The sequence below is a fragment of the Phaenicophaeus curvirostris genome, unplaced genomic scaffold, assembly GCF_032191515.1.
Source record: "Phaenicophaeus curvirostris isolate KB17595 unplaced genomic scaffold, BPBGC_Pcur_1.0 scaffold_84, whole genome shotgun sequence".
NCBI classification, from domain to species: domain Eukaryota; kingdom Metazoa; phylum Chordata; class Aves; order Cuculiformes; family Cuculidae; genus Phaenicophaeus; species Phaenicophaeus curvirostris.
Genome location: NW_027206706.1, coordinates 333,644 through 350,684, shown reverse-complemented (window position 1 = coordinate 350,684; position 17,041 = coordinate 333,644). Strand labels below are relative to the sequence as shown.

The 17,041-nt window shown below is 60.5% G+C and overlaps 2 protein-coding genes across 2 annotated transcripts in view; one reads left to right on the top strand and one right to left on the bottom strand.

The window, feature by feature from the left end:
* Nucleotides 1-16,455, top strand: part of LOC138734512 (eukaryotic translation initiation factor 3 subunit C-like) — a 32,017-nt gene extending 15,562 nt beyond the window's left edge. Inside the window, exons 11-21 of the mRNA XM_069882219.1 lie at nt 2,683-2,824; nt 3,556-3,681; nt 4,823-4,916; nt 5,361-5,533; nt 6,326-6,565; nt 9,833-10,196; nt 11,164-11,323; nt 12,779-12,844; nt 12,933-13,020; nt 14,794-14,956; nt 16,249-16,455. Of these exons, the coding sequence (XP_069738320.1) occupies nt 2,683-2,824; nt 3,556-3,681; nt 4,823-4,916; nt 5,361-5,533; nt 6,326-6,565; nt 9,833-10,196; nt 11,164-11,323; nt 12,779-12,844; nt 12,933-13,020; nt 14,794-14,956; nt 16,249-16,334 (1,702 nt within the window). The 3' untranslated portion in view covers nt 16,335-16,455. The remainder of the gene's footprint in view (nt 1-2,682; nt 2,825-3,555; nt 3,682-4,822; nt 4,917-5,360; nt 5,534-6,325; nt 6,566-9,832; nt 10,197-11,163; nt 11,324-12,778; nt 12,845-12,932; nt 13,021-14,793; nt 14,957-16,248) is intronic.
* Nucleotides 1-17,041, bottom strand: part of LOC138734474 (uncharacterized) — a 108,253-nt gene that overhangs the window by 53,590 nt on the left and 37,622 nt on the right. The gene's annotated exons all lie outside the window — the stretch shown is intronic.

Here is a 17,041-nt window from a genome sequence, read left to right as displayed (position 1 = left end):
TGGGGCAGGGGAGGTCGCTATGGGGCAGGGGGACTCGCTATGGGGCAGGAGGACTCCCTATAGGGCAGGGGAGTCGCTATGGGGCAGCGCTATGGGGCAGAACCCCAAGTTCTCCTGGACCAGGACGGGTCGAGCTGCTCCTCTTGGGGTTCTATGGGGCAGGTTGTGGGGTTCTATGGGGCTGGGGAGGCCGCTGTGGGGCAGGGGAGGCCGCTATGGGGCAGGGGAGGTCGCTATGGGGCAGGGGGACTCGCTATGGGGCAGGGGAGTCGCTATGGGGCAGCGCTATGGGGCAGAACCCCAAGTTCTCCTGGAGCAGGACAGGTTGAGCTGCTCCTCCCGGGGTTCTATGGGGCAGGTTGTGGGGTTCTATGGGGCAGGGGAGGCCGCTGTGGGGCAGGGGAGGCCGCTATGGGGCAGGGGGACTCGCTATGGGGCAGGGGAGTCGCTATGGGGCAGCGCTATGGGGCAGAACCCCAAGTTCTCCTGGACCAGGATGGGTCAAGCTGCTCCTCTTGGGGTTCTATGGGGCAGGTTGTGGGGTTCTGTGGGGCTGGGGAGGTCGCTATGGGGCAGGGGAGGTCGCTATGGGGCAGGGGAGGCCGCTATGGGGCAGGGGAGTTGCTATGGGGCAGCGCTATGGGGCAGAACCCCAAGTTCTCCTGGAGCAGGACAGGTCGAGCTGCTCCTCTCAGGGTTCTGTAGGGCAGGTCGTGGGGTTCTATGGGGCAGGTTGTGGGGTTCTGTGGGGCAGGTTGTGGGGTTCTATGGGGCAGGGGAGGTCGCTATGGGGCAGGGGAGGCCGCTGTGGGGCAGGGGGACTCGCTATGGGGCAGGGGAGGTCGCTATGGGGCAGGGGAGGTCGCTATGGGGCAGGGGAGTCGCTATGGGGCAGGAGGAGTCGCTATGGGGCAGCGCTATGGGGCAGAACCCCAAGTTCTCCTGGACCAGGACGGGTCGAGCTGCTCCTCTTGGGGTTCTATGGAGCAGGTTGGGGGGTTCTATGGGGCAGGGGAGGCCGCTATGGGGCAGGGGAGGCCGCTATGGGGCAGGGGAGGCCGCTATGGGGCAGGAGGACTCGCTATGGGGCAAGGGAGTTGCTATGGGGCAGGGGAGGCCGCTATGGGGCAGGGGAGGCTGCTATGGGGCAGAGCTATGGGGCAGAACCCCAAGTTCTCCTGGACCAGGATGGGTCGAGCTGCTCCTCCCGGGGTTCTATGGGGCAGGTTGTGGGGTTCTATGGGGCAGGGGAGGTCGCTATGGGGCAGAGGAGGTCGCTATGGGGCAGGGGGACTCGCTATGGGGCAGGGGAGTCGCTATGGGGCAGGGGAGTTGCTATGGGGCAGCGCTATGGGGCAGAACCCCAAGTTCTCCTGGACCAGGATGGGTCGAGCTGCTCCTCTTGGGGTTTTATGGAGCAGGTTGTGGGGTTCTGTGGGGCAGGGGAGGTCGCTATGGGGCAGGGGAGGTCGCTATGGGGCAGGGGAGGTCGCTATGGGGCAGGGGGACTCGCTATGGGGCAGGAGGACTCGCTATGGGGCAGGGGAGTCGCTATGGGGCAGCGCTATGGGGCAGAACCCCAAGTTCTCCTGGACCAGGACGGGTCGAGCTGCTCCTCTTGGGGTTCTATGGGGCAGGTGGTGGGGTTGTATGGGGCAGAGGAGGCCGCTATGGGGCAGGGGAGGTCGCTATGGGGCAGAGGAGGTCGCTATGGGGCAGGAGGACTCGCTATAGGGCAGGGGAGTCGCTATGGGGCAGCACTATGGGGCAGAACCCCAAGTTCTCCTGGACCAGGACGGGTCGAGCTGCTCCTCTCGGGGTTCTATGGGGCAGGTTGTGGGGTTCTATGGGGCTGGGGAGGCCGCTATGGGGCAGGGGAGGCCGCTATGGGGCAGGGGGACTCGCTATGGGGCAGGGGAGTCACTATGGGGCAGCGCTATGGGGCAGAACCCCAAGTTCTCCTGGAGCAGGACGGGTCGAGCTGCTCCTCTCGGGGTTCTATGGGGCAGGTTGTGGGGTTCTATGGGGCAGGGGAGGTCGCTATGGGGCAGGGGGACTCGCTATGGGGCAGGGGAGTCGCTATGGGGCAGGAGGACTCGCTATGGGGCAGGGGGACTCGCTATGGGGCAGCGCTATGGGGCAGAACCCCAAGTTCTCCTGGACCAGGATGGGTCGAGCTGCTCCTCTTGGGGTTCTATGGGGCAGGTTGTGGGGTTCTATGGGGCAGGTTGTGGGGTTCTGTGGGGCAGAGGAGGCCGCTGTGGGGCAGGGGAGACCGCTATGGGGCAGGGGGACTCGCTATGGGGCAGGGGAGTCGCTATGGGGCAGCGCTATGGGGCAGAACCCCAAGTTCTCCTGGACCAGGATGGGTTGAGCTGCTCCTCTCGGGGTTCTATGGGGCAGGGAAGGCCGCTGTGGGGCAGAAGATGCTGCTATGGGGCAGGGGAGGTCGCTATGGGGCAGGGGAGGCCGCTATGGGGCAGGAGGACTCGCTATGGGGCAGGGGGACTCGCTATGGGGCAGCGCTGTGTGTCCAGGGTAGGAGTTCCATGAGTCCCAGTTCCTATGGGGCTGGATCTATGGGGCTGGGGCTGGATCTATGGGGCTGGGGGGGGATCTATGGGGCTGGGGGGGGATCTGTGGGGCTGCCCCACGGCGCTATGGGTCCGTGCCCCCCCCCAGGGCCGGGCAGGTGGAGCTGCTGCAGCTGCTGGTGGCCGTGGTGCAGGAGCAGGGCCTGGGGGTGCCCCTCGAGCTCAAGGTCAAGTTCAACATCGTCGCCTCCCTCTACGACTCCAGCCCCAACCTGGCCGCCTGCATGAAGGTCTGGGGGGTCCCTGGGGGGTCTGGGGGGTCCCTATGGGGTCTCTGTGGGGTCTCTGTGGGGTCTCTATGGGGTCTCTGTGGGGTCTGTGGGGTCTGTGGGGTCTCTGTGGGGTCTGTGGGGTCTCTGTGGGGTCTCTGTGGGGTCTCTGTGGGGTCTGTGGGGTCCCTATGGGTCCGTATGGGTCACTGTGGGGTCTCTATGGGGTCTCTATGGGGTCTCTGTGGGGTCTCTGTGGGGTCTATGGGGTCTCTGTGGGGTCTCTATGGGGTCTCTGTGGGGTCTGTGGGGTCTCTATGGGGTCTCTGTGGGGTCTCTATGGGGTCTCTATGGGGTCTCTATGGGGTCTCTGTGGGGTCCCTATGGGTCCCTATGGGTTTCTATGGGCTTTTATGGGTCCCTATGGAGTCTCTATGGGTCCCTATGGGGTCCCTATGGATCCCTCTGGGTTTCTATGGGCTTTTATGGGTCCCTGTGGGGTCCCTATGGGTCCCTGTGGGGTCCCTATGGGTCGCCATGGGTCTCCGTGGGGTCTCTATGGGTCGCTATGGGATCCCTATGGGTCCCTATGGAGTTCTATGGGTCCCTATGGGTCCCTGTGGGTCCCTGTGGGTCCCTGTGGGTCCCTATGGATCCCTATGGATCCCTATGGGTCCCTATGGGTCCCTATGGGGTTCTATGGGTCCCTATGGGTCCCTATGGGTCCCTATGGGTCGCTATGGGTCCCGCAGCCCGAGCTGTGGCAGAAGTGCCTGGGCTGCATCGAGGAGCTGCTGGAGCTGCTCTTCGCGCACCCCGACATCTTCGTGGGCGAGAACATCGCCGAGGAGTCCGAGAACCTCGCCAACCCCGACCAGGTGGGGGCGCTGTGGGGCGGGGGGGCACCTATGGGGCTGGGGGAGGGATCTATGGGGCAGGGGGAGGGATCTGTGGGGCAGGGGAGGGATCTATGGGGCAGGGGGAGGGATCTGTGGGGCAGGGGAGGGATCTATGGGGCAGGAACCACGTCCTGATGCCCCACTAGGAGCTGCTGGAGCTGGAGTTGATGGGATCTATGGGGCAGGGAACGAATCTATGGGGCAGAGAGACGAATCTATGGGGCAGAAACCGCATCCTGATGCCCCAATAGGAGCTGATGGAGCTGGAGTTGATGGGATCTGTGGGGCTGGGGGGGGATCTATGGGGCTGGGGAGGGATCTATGGGGCTGGGGAGGGGGTCTATGGGGCTGGGAATGAATCTATGGGGCAGAGGGTGTCTCTGTGGGGCAGAGGATGGATCTATGGGGCAGAGGGAGGGATCTATGGGGCAGGAACCACGTCCTGATGCCCCAATAGGAGCTGCTGGAGCTGGAGTTGATGGGATCTATGAGGCTGGGGCTGATCTATGGGGCTGGGGGGGGATCTATGGGGCAGAGGGATGGATCTGTGGGGCTGGAAATGAATCTATGGGGCAGAGGGAGGGATCTATGGGGCAGGAGCCACGTCCTGATGCCCCAATGGGAGCTGCTGGAGCTGGAGTTGATGGGATCTATGGGGCTGGGGAGGGATCTATGGGGCTGGGAATGAATCTATGGGGCAGAGGGTGTCTCTATGGGGCAGAGCACGGAGCTATGGGGCAGAGGGAGGGATCTATGGGGCAGGAACCACGTCCTGATGCCCCAATAGGAACTGCTGGAGCTGGAGTTGATGGGATCTATGGGGCTGGGGCTGGATCTGTGGGGCTGGGGATGAATCTGTGGGGCTGGGGATGAATCTGTGGGGCTGGGGATGGATCTATGGGGCAGAGGCATGGATCTATGGGGCAGAGGGATGGATCTATGGGGCAGGAACCGCATCCTGATGCCCCAATAGGTGCTGCTGGAGCTGGAGTTGATGGGATCTATGGGGCTGGGGCTGGATCTATGGGGCAGGGGGTTGATCTATGGGGCAGGGGGTTGATCTATGGGGCAGAGGGTCAGATCCGTGGGGCGGGGGCTGATCTGTGGGGCGGCCCCGTAGCCGTTCCGGGTGCGCGGCTGTATCCTGACGCTGGTCGAGCGGATGGACGAGGAGTTCACCAAGATCATGCAGAGCACCGACCCCCACTCCCAGGGTACTTGGGGGGCAGGGGGGGCACTTATGGGGCTGGGGGGGGCACTTATGGGGCGGGGGGGCACTTGGGGGGCAGGAGGTGCCCCATAACCACCTCCCGGGGCCCCATAACCACCTCGTATCACCCCATAACCACCTCTCAACCACCTCTTGATGTCCCTCAACCACCTCCAACCCTCTCCGACCACCCCCCAAGTGCCCCGAACCGCCCCCCAAGTGCCCCTCTGCCCCACATCTCCCCATAACCACCTCCTGGGGCCCCATAACCACCTCCTAGTGCCCCATAACCACCTCCTATCCCCTCATAACCACCTCTTGATGTCCCTCAACCACCTCCAACCCTCTCCGACCACCCCCCAAGCGCCCCCGACCGCCCCCCAAGTGCCCCCCCGAGGTCGCTATGGGTCCCCCCGCCCCACACGTGGTCTTCTCTCTCCCCCTAAAGAGTACGTGGAGCACCTGAAGGACGAGGCGCGGGTCTGCGCCATCATCGCTCGGCTCCAGCGGTACCTGCAGGAGAAAGGCTCCACCGAGGAGCTCTGCCGCGTCTTCCTCCGCCGCATCCTCCACACCTACTACAAGTTCGATTACCGGGCCCAGCGCCGCGCCGACCCGCACGCGGGGGGCGGGGACCCCAAAAGTGGAGGTGGAGACCCCAAAAGTGGAGTTGGAGACCCCAAAAGTGGAGTTGGAGACACCAAAAGTGGAGTTGGAGAACCTAAAGTTGGAGTTGGAGACACCAAAATTGGAGTTGGAGAACCTAAAGTTGGAGTTGGAGACACCAAAGTCGGTGGAGACCCCAAAACTAGCGGTGGGGACCCCAAAGTTGGAGTGGGAGACCCTAAAAGTAGTGGTGGGGACCCCAAAATTGGAGCTGGAGACCCCAACGTTGGAAGTGGAGACCCCAAAATGGAAGAGAAGGACCCCAAAATAGGTGGGGACCTCAAAGTTGGAGGCGGAGACCCCAAGACTAGTCTTGGAGACCCCAAAATTGGAGGTGGAGACCCCAAAATTGGAGGTGGAGACCCCAAAATTGGAGGTGGAGACCTCAAAGTGGAAGGTGGTGAGGTCAGAGAAGGAGACGGTGACCTCAGAGGAGGTGGAGACCCCAAAATGGAAGAGAATGACCCCAACGTTGGTGGTGGAGAGCCCAAAATTGGAGGTGGAGACCCCAAAATTGGAGGTGGAAAGCTTAAAGTAGGTGGTGAAGAGCTTAAAGTAGGTGGTGAAGATCTTAAAGTAGGTGGAGACCCCAAAATAGGTCTTGGAGACCCCAAAATAGGTCTTGGAGACCCCAAAATAGGTCTTGGAGAAGCTAAAACGGGTCTTGGAGACCTCAAAGTAGGTGGTGGAGAAGCTAAAAGTGGCGGTGAGGACCTCAAAGTGGATGAGAAGGAGAAAGGGGAGGAGGAAGCGAAGGAGAAGGAGAAGGTGGAGGTGGAGGAGGAGGAGGAGGAGGACTCGGCGGCGCTGATGGAGCGACTCTGCAAGTTCATCTACGCCAAGGATCGCACCGACCGCATCAGGACCTGCGCCATCCTCTGCCACATCTACCACCACGCCCTCCACAGCCGCTGGTACCAGGCCCGGGACCTCATGCTCATGTCCCACCTCCAGGACAACATCCAGCACGCCGACCCCCCCGTCCAGGTGGGTCCTGGGGGGTCTACGGGGGGTTCTGGAGGTCGTTATGGGGGTGATCAAGGGTTCTTCGGACCCATAAGTGGGTTTGGAGGGTCTACAGGGGGTTCTTGAGGTCTTTATGGGGTTGATCAAGGGTTCTTCTGCCTCATAAGTGGGTTTGGAGGGGTCTACAGGGGGTTCTTGAGGTCTTCATGGGGTTCTTGAGGTCTTTATGGAGGTGATCAAGGGTTCTTCTGCCCCATAAGTGGGTTTGGGGGGGTCTACAGGGGGTTCTTGAGGTCTTCATGGGGTTCTTGAGGTCTTCATGGGGGTGATCAAGGGTTCTCTGGACCCGTAAGTGTGTTTGAGGGGGTCTACAGGGGGTTCTTGAGGTCTTCATGGGGTTCTTGAGGTCTTCATGGGGTTGATCAAGGGTTCTTCTGCCTCATAAGTGGGTTTGGAGGGGTCTACAGGGGGTTCTTGAGGTCTTTATGGGGGTGATCAAGGGTTCTCCGGACCCATAAGTGGGTTTGGGGGGGTCTAGGGGGGCATCTGGAGGTCTTCATGGGGGTGATCAAGGGTTCTTCTGCCCCATAAGTGGGTTTGGAGGGGTCTACAGGGGCATCTTGAGGTCTTCATGGGGGTGATCAAGGGTTCTTCGGACCCATAAGTGGGTTTGGAGGGGTCTACAGGGGGTTCTTGAGGTCTTTATGGGGGTGATCAAGGGTTTTTCAGACCCATAAGTGGGTTTGGGGTTCCTATAGAGGGATCTTGAGGTCTTCATGGGGGTGATCAAGGGTTCTTCTGCCCCATAAGTGGGTTTGAGAGGGTCCACAGGGGGTTCTTGAGGTCTTTATGGGGGTGATCAAGGGTTCTTTGGACCCATAAGTGGGTTTGGGGGGGTCTAGGGGGGCATCTGGAGGTCTTTATGGGGGTGATCAAGGGTTCTCCGGACCCATAAGTGGGTTTGGGGGGGTCTAGGGGGGCATCTGGAGGTCTTTACGGGGGTGATCAAGGGTTCTTCTGCCCCATAAGTGGGTTTGGAGGGGTCTACAGGGGGTTCTGGAGGTCTTTATGGGGGTGATCAAGAGTTCTTCGGCCCCATAAGTGGGTTTGGGGGGGTCTAGGGGGGCATCTGGAGGTCTTTATGGGGGTGATCAAGGGTTCTCCGGACCCATAAGTGGGTTTGGGGGGGTCTAGGGGGGCATCTGGAGGTCTTCATGGGGTTGATCAAGGGTTCTTCTGCCTCATAAGTGGGTTTGGAGGGGTCTACAGGGGGTTCTTGAGGTCTTCATGGGGTTCTTGAGGTCTTTATGGGGGTGATCAAGGGTTCTTCTGCCCCATAAGTGGGTTTGGGGGGGTCTACAGGGGGTTCTTGAGGTCTTCATGGGGTTCTTGAGGTCTTTATGGGGGTGATCAAGGGTTCTTCTGCCCCATAAGTGGGTTTGGGGGGGTCTACAGGGGGTTCTTGAGGTCTTCATGGGGTTCTTGAGGTCTTTATGGGGGTGATCAAGGGTTCTCCGGACCCATAAGTGGGTTTGGGGGGGTCTACAGGGGGTTCTTGAGGTCTTCATGGGGTTGATCAAGGGTTCTTCTGCCCCATAAGTGGGTTTGGGGGGGTCTACAGGGGGTTCTTGAGGTCTTCATGGGGTTCTTGAGGTCTTTATGGGGGTGATCAAGGGTTCTCCGGACCCATAAGTGGGTTTGGAGGGGTCTACAGGGGGTTCTTGCGGTCTTCATGGGGTTCTTGAGGTCTTCATGGGGGTGATCAAGGGTTCTCCGGACCCATAAGTGGGTTTGAGGGGGTCTACAGGGGGTTCTTGAGGTCTTCATGGGGTTCTTGAGGTCTTCATGGGGGTGATCAAGGGTTCTCCGGACCCATAAGTGGGTTTGAGGGGGTCTACAGGGGGTTCTTGAGGTCTTCATGGGGTTCTTGAGGTCTTCATGGGGGTGATCAAGGGTTCTCCGGACCCATAAGTGGGTTTGAGGGGGTCTACAGGGGGTTCTTGAGGTCTTCATGGGGTTCTTGAGGTCTTCATGGGGGTGATCAAGGGTTCTCCGGACCCATAAGTGGGTTTGAGGGGGTCTACAGGGGGTTCTTGAGGTCTTTACGGGGGTGATCAAGGGTTCTTCTGCCCCATAAGTGGGTTTGGGGGGGTCTACAGGGGTTCCTCCTCCACCTTTAGAGGTTCCTGCATCTCCAAAAGGTTCCTTCTCCATCTCCATCGGGTTCCTCCTCCTCTCCATCATCTCCCTAGGGTTCCTCCTCCATCTTTAGAGGTTCCCCATGAGCTCCATCATCTCCATATGGTTCCTCCTCCATCTTTTATGGGTTCCTCACGAGTTCCTCCATCTCCACAAGGTTCCTCCTCCATCTCCATTGGGTTCCTCCTCCTCTCCATCATCTCCCTAGGGTTCCTCCTCCATCTTTATGAGTTCCTCATGGGTTCCTCCATCTCCATTGAGTTCCTCCTCCTCTCCATCATCTCTATAGGGTTCCTCCTCCATCTTTAGAGGTTCCTCCATCTCCATAGGGTTCCTCCTCCATCTCCATAGGGTTCCTCCTCCATCTCCATGGGGTTCTTTCTCCATCTTTAGAGGTTCCTCCATCTCCATAGGGTTCCTCCTCCATCTCCATAGGGTTCCTCCTCCATCTTTAGAGGTTCTTCCATCTCCATAGGGTTCCTCCTCCATCTCCATAGGGTTCCTTCTCTATCTCCATAGGGTTCTTTCTCTATCTTTAGAGGTTCCTCTATCTCCATAGGGTTCCTCCTCTATCTCCATAGGGTTCTTTCTCCATCTTTAGAGGTTCCTCTATCTCCATAGGGTTCCTCCTCCATCTCCATAGGGTTCCTCCTCCATCTCCATAGGGTTCCTCCTCCATCTCCATAGGGTTCCTCCTCCATCTCCATTGGGTTCCTCCTCCATCTCCATAGGGTTCCTCCTCCACCTTTAGGGTTTCCTCCATCTCCATAGGGTTCCTCCTCCATCTCCAGAGGCTTCCTTCTCCATCTTTAGAGGTTCCTCCATCTTCACAAGGTTCTTCTTCCGTCTCCATTGGGTTCCTCGTCCTCTCCATCATCTCCCTAGGGTTTCTCCTCCATCTTTTATGGGTTCCTCGTGAGTTCCTCCATCTCCATTGGGTTCCTCCTCCTCTCCATCATCTCCCTAGGGTTCCTCCTCCATCTCCCTTGGTTCCATCATCTCCATAGGGTTCCTCCTCCCGCTCTGGAGGTCCCTCCCCGCCCCAGGTCCCCCCCTCACGCCCTCCCTGTCCGTCCCCCCCCCCCCCAGATCCTCTACAACCGCACGATGGTCCAGCTGGGCATCTGCGCCTTCCGCGAGGGCCTCATCAAGGACGCCCACAACGCCCTCCTGGACATCCAGTCGTCGGGCCGCGCCAAGGAGCTGCTGGGCCAAGGCCTTCTCCTCCGGAGCCTCCAGGAGCGCAACCCGGAGCAGGAGAAGGTGGAGAAGAGGCGCCAGGTCCCCTTCCACATGCACGTCAACCTGGAGCTCCTCGAGTGCGTCTACCTGGTGGCCGCCATGCTGCTGGAGATCCCCTACATGGCGGCCCACGAGTTCGACGCCCGCCGCCGCATGATCAGCAAGCAGTTCCACCACCAGCTGCGCGTCGGGGAGAGACAACCCCTCCTGGGTGAGCTCCTGACCCAGAGATCGCGGCCTCGGGGTCTCCTGCCCCATAGATCTCAGCCCCATAGCGCCCTGACCCATAGATCCCCTGGAGAACCCAGCCCTTGGGTTCCATCAAGATCTTGAGAACTTCAAACGTGGCCTCCAAGGCTGCTCCTGGCTGGGATCTCCTGCTCTATAGGGCTTCTTGACCCATAGATCTCAGCCACATGGACTCCTGCCCCATAGATCTCAGCCCCAGGGTCCCCTGCCCCATAGATCCCCTGGAGAACCCAGCCCTTGGGTTCCACCAAGATCTTGAGAACTTCAAACATGGCCTCCAAGGCTGCTCCTGGGTGGGTTCTCCTGCCCTATAGGGCTCCCTGACCCATAGATCGCAGCCTCGGGGTCTCCTGCCCCATAGATCCCTGCCCCATAGCGCCCTGACCCATAGATCTCGTGGAGAACCCAGCCCTTGGGCTCCATCAAGATCTTGAGAACTTCCAACGTGGCCTCCAAGGCTGCTCCTGGCTGGGATCTCATGCTCTATAGGGCTCCCTGACCCATAGATCGCGGCCTCGGGGTCTCCTGCCCCATAGATCCCTGCCCCATAGCGCCCTGACCCATAGATCTCAGACCCTGGAGGAGGAACTGAGCCCTTGGGTTCCATCAAGATCTTGAGAACCTCCTTGGAGGCCTCCAAACCTGCTCTTGGCTGGGTTCTCGTGCCCCGTAGAGGCCTCTGCCCCATAGATCTCAGCCCCATAGAGGCCTCTGCCCCATAGCTCCCTGCCCCACAGCTCCCTGCCCCATAGATCCCCTGGAGAACCGAGCCCTTGGGTTCCACCAAGATCTTGAGAACCTCCTTGGAGGCCTCCAAAGCTGCTCCTGGGGGGGGTTCCTCGAGCCCCACGGCTCCTGCCCCCTAAGTGGGGCCCCCTGCCCCACGTCCTGCCCCACATCCCGCCCCTCCCCCCCTCCCCCCCCCCCAGGGCCCCCGGAGTCCATGCGGGAGCACGTGGTGGCCGCCTCCAAGGCCATGAAGACGGGCGACTGGAGGAGCTGCCACCGCTTCGTGGTCAACGAGAAGATGAACGGGAAGGTCTGGGACCTCTTCCCCGAGGCCAACAAAGTCCGCGCCATGCTCGTCAGGTCAGGCCGCCGTGGGGCGCGCCGTGGGGCAGAGGAGCCGTGGGGCAGGAGGAGAACGTCCTCAACATCTCCTGACTTGGTCTCCAGCTCATGTTCTAACCTCGTTTATTGAGCCGTGGGGCAGCTATGGGGCGATGTGGGGCGGTTGGGAGGTAGTTATGGGGCAGAGGGAGCTCTGTGGGGCGCTATGGGGCAGCTATGGGGCAGAGGAGCCGTGGGGCAGGAGGAGAACGTCCTCAACATCTCCTGACTTGGTCTCCAGCTCATGGTCCTACCTCGTTTATTGAGCCGTGGGGCAGCTATGGGGCGATGTGGGGCAGTTGTGAGGTAGTTATGGGGCAGAGGGAGCTCTGTGGGGTGCTATGGGGCAGCTATGGGGCAGAGGAGCCGTGGGGCAGGAGGAGAACGCGGTCAACATCTCCTGACTTGGTCTCCAGCTCATGGTCCTACCTCGTTTATTGAGCCGTGGGGCAGCTATGGGGCGATGTGGGGCAGTCGGGAGGTAGTTATGGGGCAGAGGGAGCCATGGGGAGCGCTGTGGGGCAGCTATGGGGCAGAGGAGCTGCGGGGCAGGAGGAGAAGGTGGTCAACATCTCCTGACTTGGTCTCCAGCTCATGTTCTAACCTTGTTTATTGAGCCGTGGGGCAGCTATGGGGCGATGTGGGGCAGTCGGGAGGTAGTTATGGGGCAGAGGGAGCTCTGTGGGGCGCTATGGGGCAGCTATGGGGCAGAGGAGCCGTGGGGCAGGAGGAGAACATCCTCAACATCTCCTGTCTTGGTCTCCAGCTCATGGTCCTGCCTCGTTTATTGAGCCGTGGGGCAGCTATGGGGCGATGTGGGGCAGTCGGGAGGTAGTTATGGGGCAGAGGGAGCTCTGTGGGGCGCTATGGGGCAGAGGAGCCGTGGGGCAGGAGGAGAACATCCTCAACATCTCCTGTCTTGGTCTCCAGCTCATGGTCCTGCCTCGTTTATTGAGCCGTGGGGCAGCTATGGGGCGATGTGGGGCAGTCGGGAGGTAGTTATGGGGCAGAGGGAGCTCTGTGGGGTGCTATGGGGCAGCTATGGGGCAGAGGAGCCGTGGGGCAGGAGGAGAACATCCTCAACATCTCCTGACTTGGTCTCCAGCTCATGGTCCTACCTCGTTTATTGAGCCGTGGGGCAGCTATGGGGCGATGTGGGGCAGTCGGGAGGTAGTTATGGGGCAGAGGGAGCCATGGGGAGCGCTGTGGGGCAGCTATGGGGCAGAGGAGCCGTGGGGCAGGAGGAGAACGCGGTCAACATCTCCTGACTTGGTCTCCAGCTCACGTTCTAACCTCGTTTATTGAGCCGTGGGGCAGCTATGGGGCGATGTGGGGCAGTCGGGAGGTAGTTATGGGGCAGAGGGAGCTCTGTGGGGCGCTATGGGGCAGCTATGGGGCAGAGGGAGGTGCCCCCAGCCCCCTTTCTCCCCACAGGAAGATCCAGGAGGAGTCTCTCCGCACCTACCTCTTCACCTACAGCAGCGTCTACGACTCCATCAGGTGGGACCCTCGGGCCCCATAGCGGGGTCCCCCCCTGCCCCACAGCCCCCCTCCCTGCCCCCTAAGTGACCCCCCCCCTGCCCCACAGCATGGAGATCCTGGCCGCCATGTTCGAGCTGGACCTGCCGACCGTGCACAGCATCATTAGCAAAATGATCATTAACGAGGAGCTGATGGTGAGGGGGGCGCTACGGGGGCTCTGTGGGGTCTCTGTGGGGTCTGTGGGGTCTCTGTGGGGTCTCTATGGGGTCTCTGTGGGGTCTCTGTGGGGTCTCTATGGGTCTCTGTGGGGTCTCTGTGGGGTCTCTGTGGGGTCTCTGTGGGGTCTCTGTGGGGTCTATAGGGGTCTCTGTGGGGTCTCTGTGGGGTCTCTATGGGTCTCTGTGGGGTCTCTATGGGGTCTCTACGGGGTCTCTGTGGGGTCTCTATGGGGTCTCTATGGGGTCTCTGTGGGGTCTCTATGGGGTCTCTATGGGGTCTCTGTGGGGTCTCTATGGGGTCTATGGGGTCTCTATGGGGTCTCTGTGGGGTCTCTGTGGGGTCTCTGTGGGGTCTGTGGGGTCTCTATGGGTCTCTGTGGGGTCTCTGTGGGGTCTCTGTGGGGTCTCTGTGGGGTCTCTGTGGGGTCTCTGGGGGTCTCTGTGGGGTCTCTGTGGGGTCTCTATGGGGTCTCTGTGGGGTCTCTGTGGGGTCTGTGGGGTCTCTATGGGGTCTCTGTGGGGTCTCTGTGGGGTCTCTGTGGGGTCTCTATGGGGTCTCTGTGGGGTCTCTGTGGGGTCTCTGTGGGGTCTCTGTGGGGTCTCTGTGGGGTCTCTATGGGGTCTCTGTGGGGTCTCTGTGGGGTCTGTGGGGTCTCTATGGGGTCTCTGTGGGGTCTCTGTGGGGTCTCTGTGGGGTCTCTGTGGGGTCTGTGGGGTCTCTGTGGGGTCTCTATGGGGTCTGTGGGGTCTCTGTGGGGTCTATGGGGTCTCTGTGGGGTCTGTGTGGGGTCTCTGTGGGGTCTCTATGGGGTCTCTATGGGGTCTCTGTGGGGTCTCTATGGGGTCTATGGGGTCTCTATGGGGTCTCTGTGGGGTCTCTGTGGGGTCTCTGTGGGGTCTGTGGGGTCTCTATGGGTCTCTGTGGGGTCTCTGTGGGGTCTCTGTGGGGTCTCTATGGGGTCTCTGTGGGGTCTCTGTGGGGTCTGTGGGGTCTCTGTGGGGTCTCTGTGGGGTCTCTATGGGGTCTGTGGGGTCTCTGTGGGGTCTCTGTGGGGTCTCTGTGGGGTCTCTGTGGGGTCTCTGTGGGGTCTGTGGGGTCTCTGTGGGGTCTCTGTGGGGTCTCTGTGGGGTCTCTATGGGGTCTCTGTGGGGTCTCTGTGGGGTCTGTGGGGTCTCTGTGGGGTCTCTGTGGGGTCTCTGTGGGGTCTCTATGGGGTCTGTGGGGTCTCTGTGGGGTCTCTGTGGGGTCTCTGTGGGGTCTCTATGGGGTCTCTATGGGGTCTCTGTGGGGTCTCTGTGGGGTCTCTGTGGGGTCTCTGTGGGGTCTCTGTGGGTCCCTATGGGGTCTCTGTGGGGTCTCTGTGGGGTCTCTGTGGGGTCTCTGTGGGGTCTGTGGGGTCTCTATGGGGTCTCTGTGGGGTCTCTGTGGGGTCTCTATGGGGTCTCTGTGGGGTCTCTGTGGGGTCTCTGTGGGGTCTCTGTGGGGTCTCTGTGGGTCCCTATGGGGTCTCTGTGGGGTCTCTGTGGGGTCTCTGTGGGGTCTCTGTGGGGTCTCTATGGGGTCTCTGTGGGGTCTCTGTGGGGTCTCTATGGGGTCTCTGTGGGGTCTCTATGGGGTCTCTGTGGGGTCTCTGTGGTCTCTGTGGGGTCTGTGGGGTCTCTATGGCTCTCTATGGGGTCTGTGGGGTCCCTATGGGTCCCTATAGGTCCCCGTGGGGCACCGTGGGGTGTCCGTGTGTCTGTCCGCAGGCGTCCCTGGACCAGCCCACACAGACCGTCATGATGCATCGCACGGAGCCGACGCCGCAGCAGAACCTGGCGCTGCAGTTGGCCGAGAAGCTGGGGGGGCTCGTCGAGAACAACGAGCGCGTCTTCGACCACAAGCAGGGCTCCTACGGCGGCTACTTCCGAGGTACCTGCCCCACAGCCCCTATAGAGACCCCACAGAGACCTATAGAGACCCCACAGAGACCTATAGAGACCTATAGAGACCCCGCAGAGACCCCGCAGAGACCCCACAGAGACCCCACAGAGACCCCATAGAGACCCCACAGAGACCTATAGAGACCCCATAGAGACCCTATAGAGACCCCATAGAGACCTATAGGTGCCCCATAGCGCCCCGAGCCCCCCCGCCCTCAGCAGCCCCAGCGGGTGCTTTGCTCGTTTTCTCCCTCCCCTCCTTCTACTCACTGAATGGGATGTGGGGCAGCCCCATAGGGACCTATAGGGACCTATAGAGACCAGCAGGGACCCATAGAGACCTATACAGACCCATAGACACCCCATAGGGACGCATAGACACCCCATAGAGACCCGCAGGGACCCACAGAGACCTATAGAGACCTATAGAGACCACTAGAGAACCATAGGGACCCCCAAGAGACCCCATAGGGACCCATAGAGACCCCACAGAGACCCATAGGGACCCACAGAGACCCCACAGAGACCCCACAGAGACCCTATAGAGACCCTATAGAGACCCTATAGAGACCCCATAGAGACCTATAGGTGCCCCATAGCGCCCCGAGCCCCCCCGCCCTCAGCAGCCCCAGCGGGTGCTTTGCTCGTTTTCTCCCTCCCCTCCTTCTACTCACTGAATGGGATGTGGGGCAGCCCCATAGGGACCTATAGGGACCCATAGAGACCCATAGAGACCTATACAGACCCATAGACACCCCATAGGGACGCATAGACACCCCATAGGGACCCACAGAGACCCATAGAGACCACTAGAGAACCATAGGGACCCACAGAGACCCCATAGAGACCCCACAGAGACCCATAGGGACCCATAGAGACCCATTAAAGACCTATAGGGACCCATTAAATACCTATAGAGACCCACAGAGACCCATAGAGACCCCCTGGAGACCCATAGGGACCCCATAGACACTCCTAGAGACCCCATAGAGACCCCATAGAGACCTATAGGGACCCATAGACACTCCTAGAGACCCATAGAGACCCCATAGACACTCCTAGAGACCCCATAGAGACCCCATAGATCCCCCCTCCTGCCCCATAGACCCCCTCCCTGCCCCATAACTCCCCTCTCCTGCCCCCTAGACCCCCTCCCTGCCCCATAGCGCCCCTGCCCCCCCCACTGACCCCCGTCTCTGCCCCATAACCCCCCCCTCCTGCCCCCTGGACCCCCTCCCTGCCCCATAGCGCCCCCCGCTGACCCCCGTCTCTGCCCCACAGATCAGAAGGACGGCTACCGCAAGGGCGACGGGGGCTACCTGCGCCGGGGCGGCTACCGCCAGCAGGACCGCGGCTCCAACTACTGACCCCACGGATCCCGGCCCCATGGATCCCTGCCCCATAGATCCCTGCCCCATAGATCCCAGCCCCATAGATCCCAGCCCCATAGATCCCAGCCCTATGTCAATAAAGCTTACGTGGAGCTCATGTGTGTGTGCGGGGGGGGCTGAGTGGGGGGGGTGGGAAGGGGGAGTCGGGGGGGGGCTGACCCATAGATTAACCCCTAGAGACCCCATAGAGACCCCATAGAGGCTTATAGTGACCCATAGGGACCCAACAGAGACCCACAGGGACTCCATAGAGACCCCATAGGGACCCACAGAGATGCATAGTGACCTATAGAAACCCACAGAGCCCATACAGGGACCCACAGAGACTCCTAGAGACCCCATAGCAATCCATAGAGCCCACATAAGGACCCACAGAGACCCATAGAGCCCGTATAGGGATCCATAGCAAGCTATAGGGACCCGTAGAAATCCACAGGGGAACCATAGAAACCCATACGGACTCCATAGCGACCCATAGGGACCCTAAAATAACCCATAGAGACCATAGAGCAACTATAGAGACCCAAAGAGACCCATAGGGACCCCTAGAGACCCCATGGAGACTCATAGAAACCCATAGAGACCCCATAGAGAACCATAGGGACCCTTAGAGACCCCATAGGAACCCCACAGAGGCTCATAGAGACCCCATAGAGACCCCATAGAGACCCATAGGAACCTCT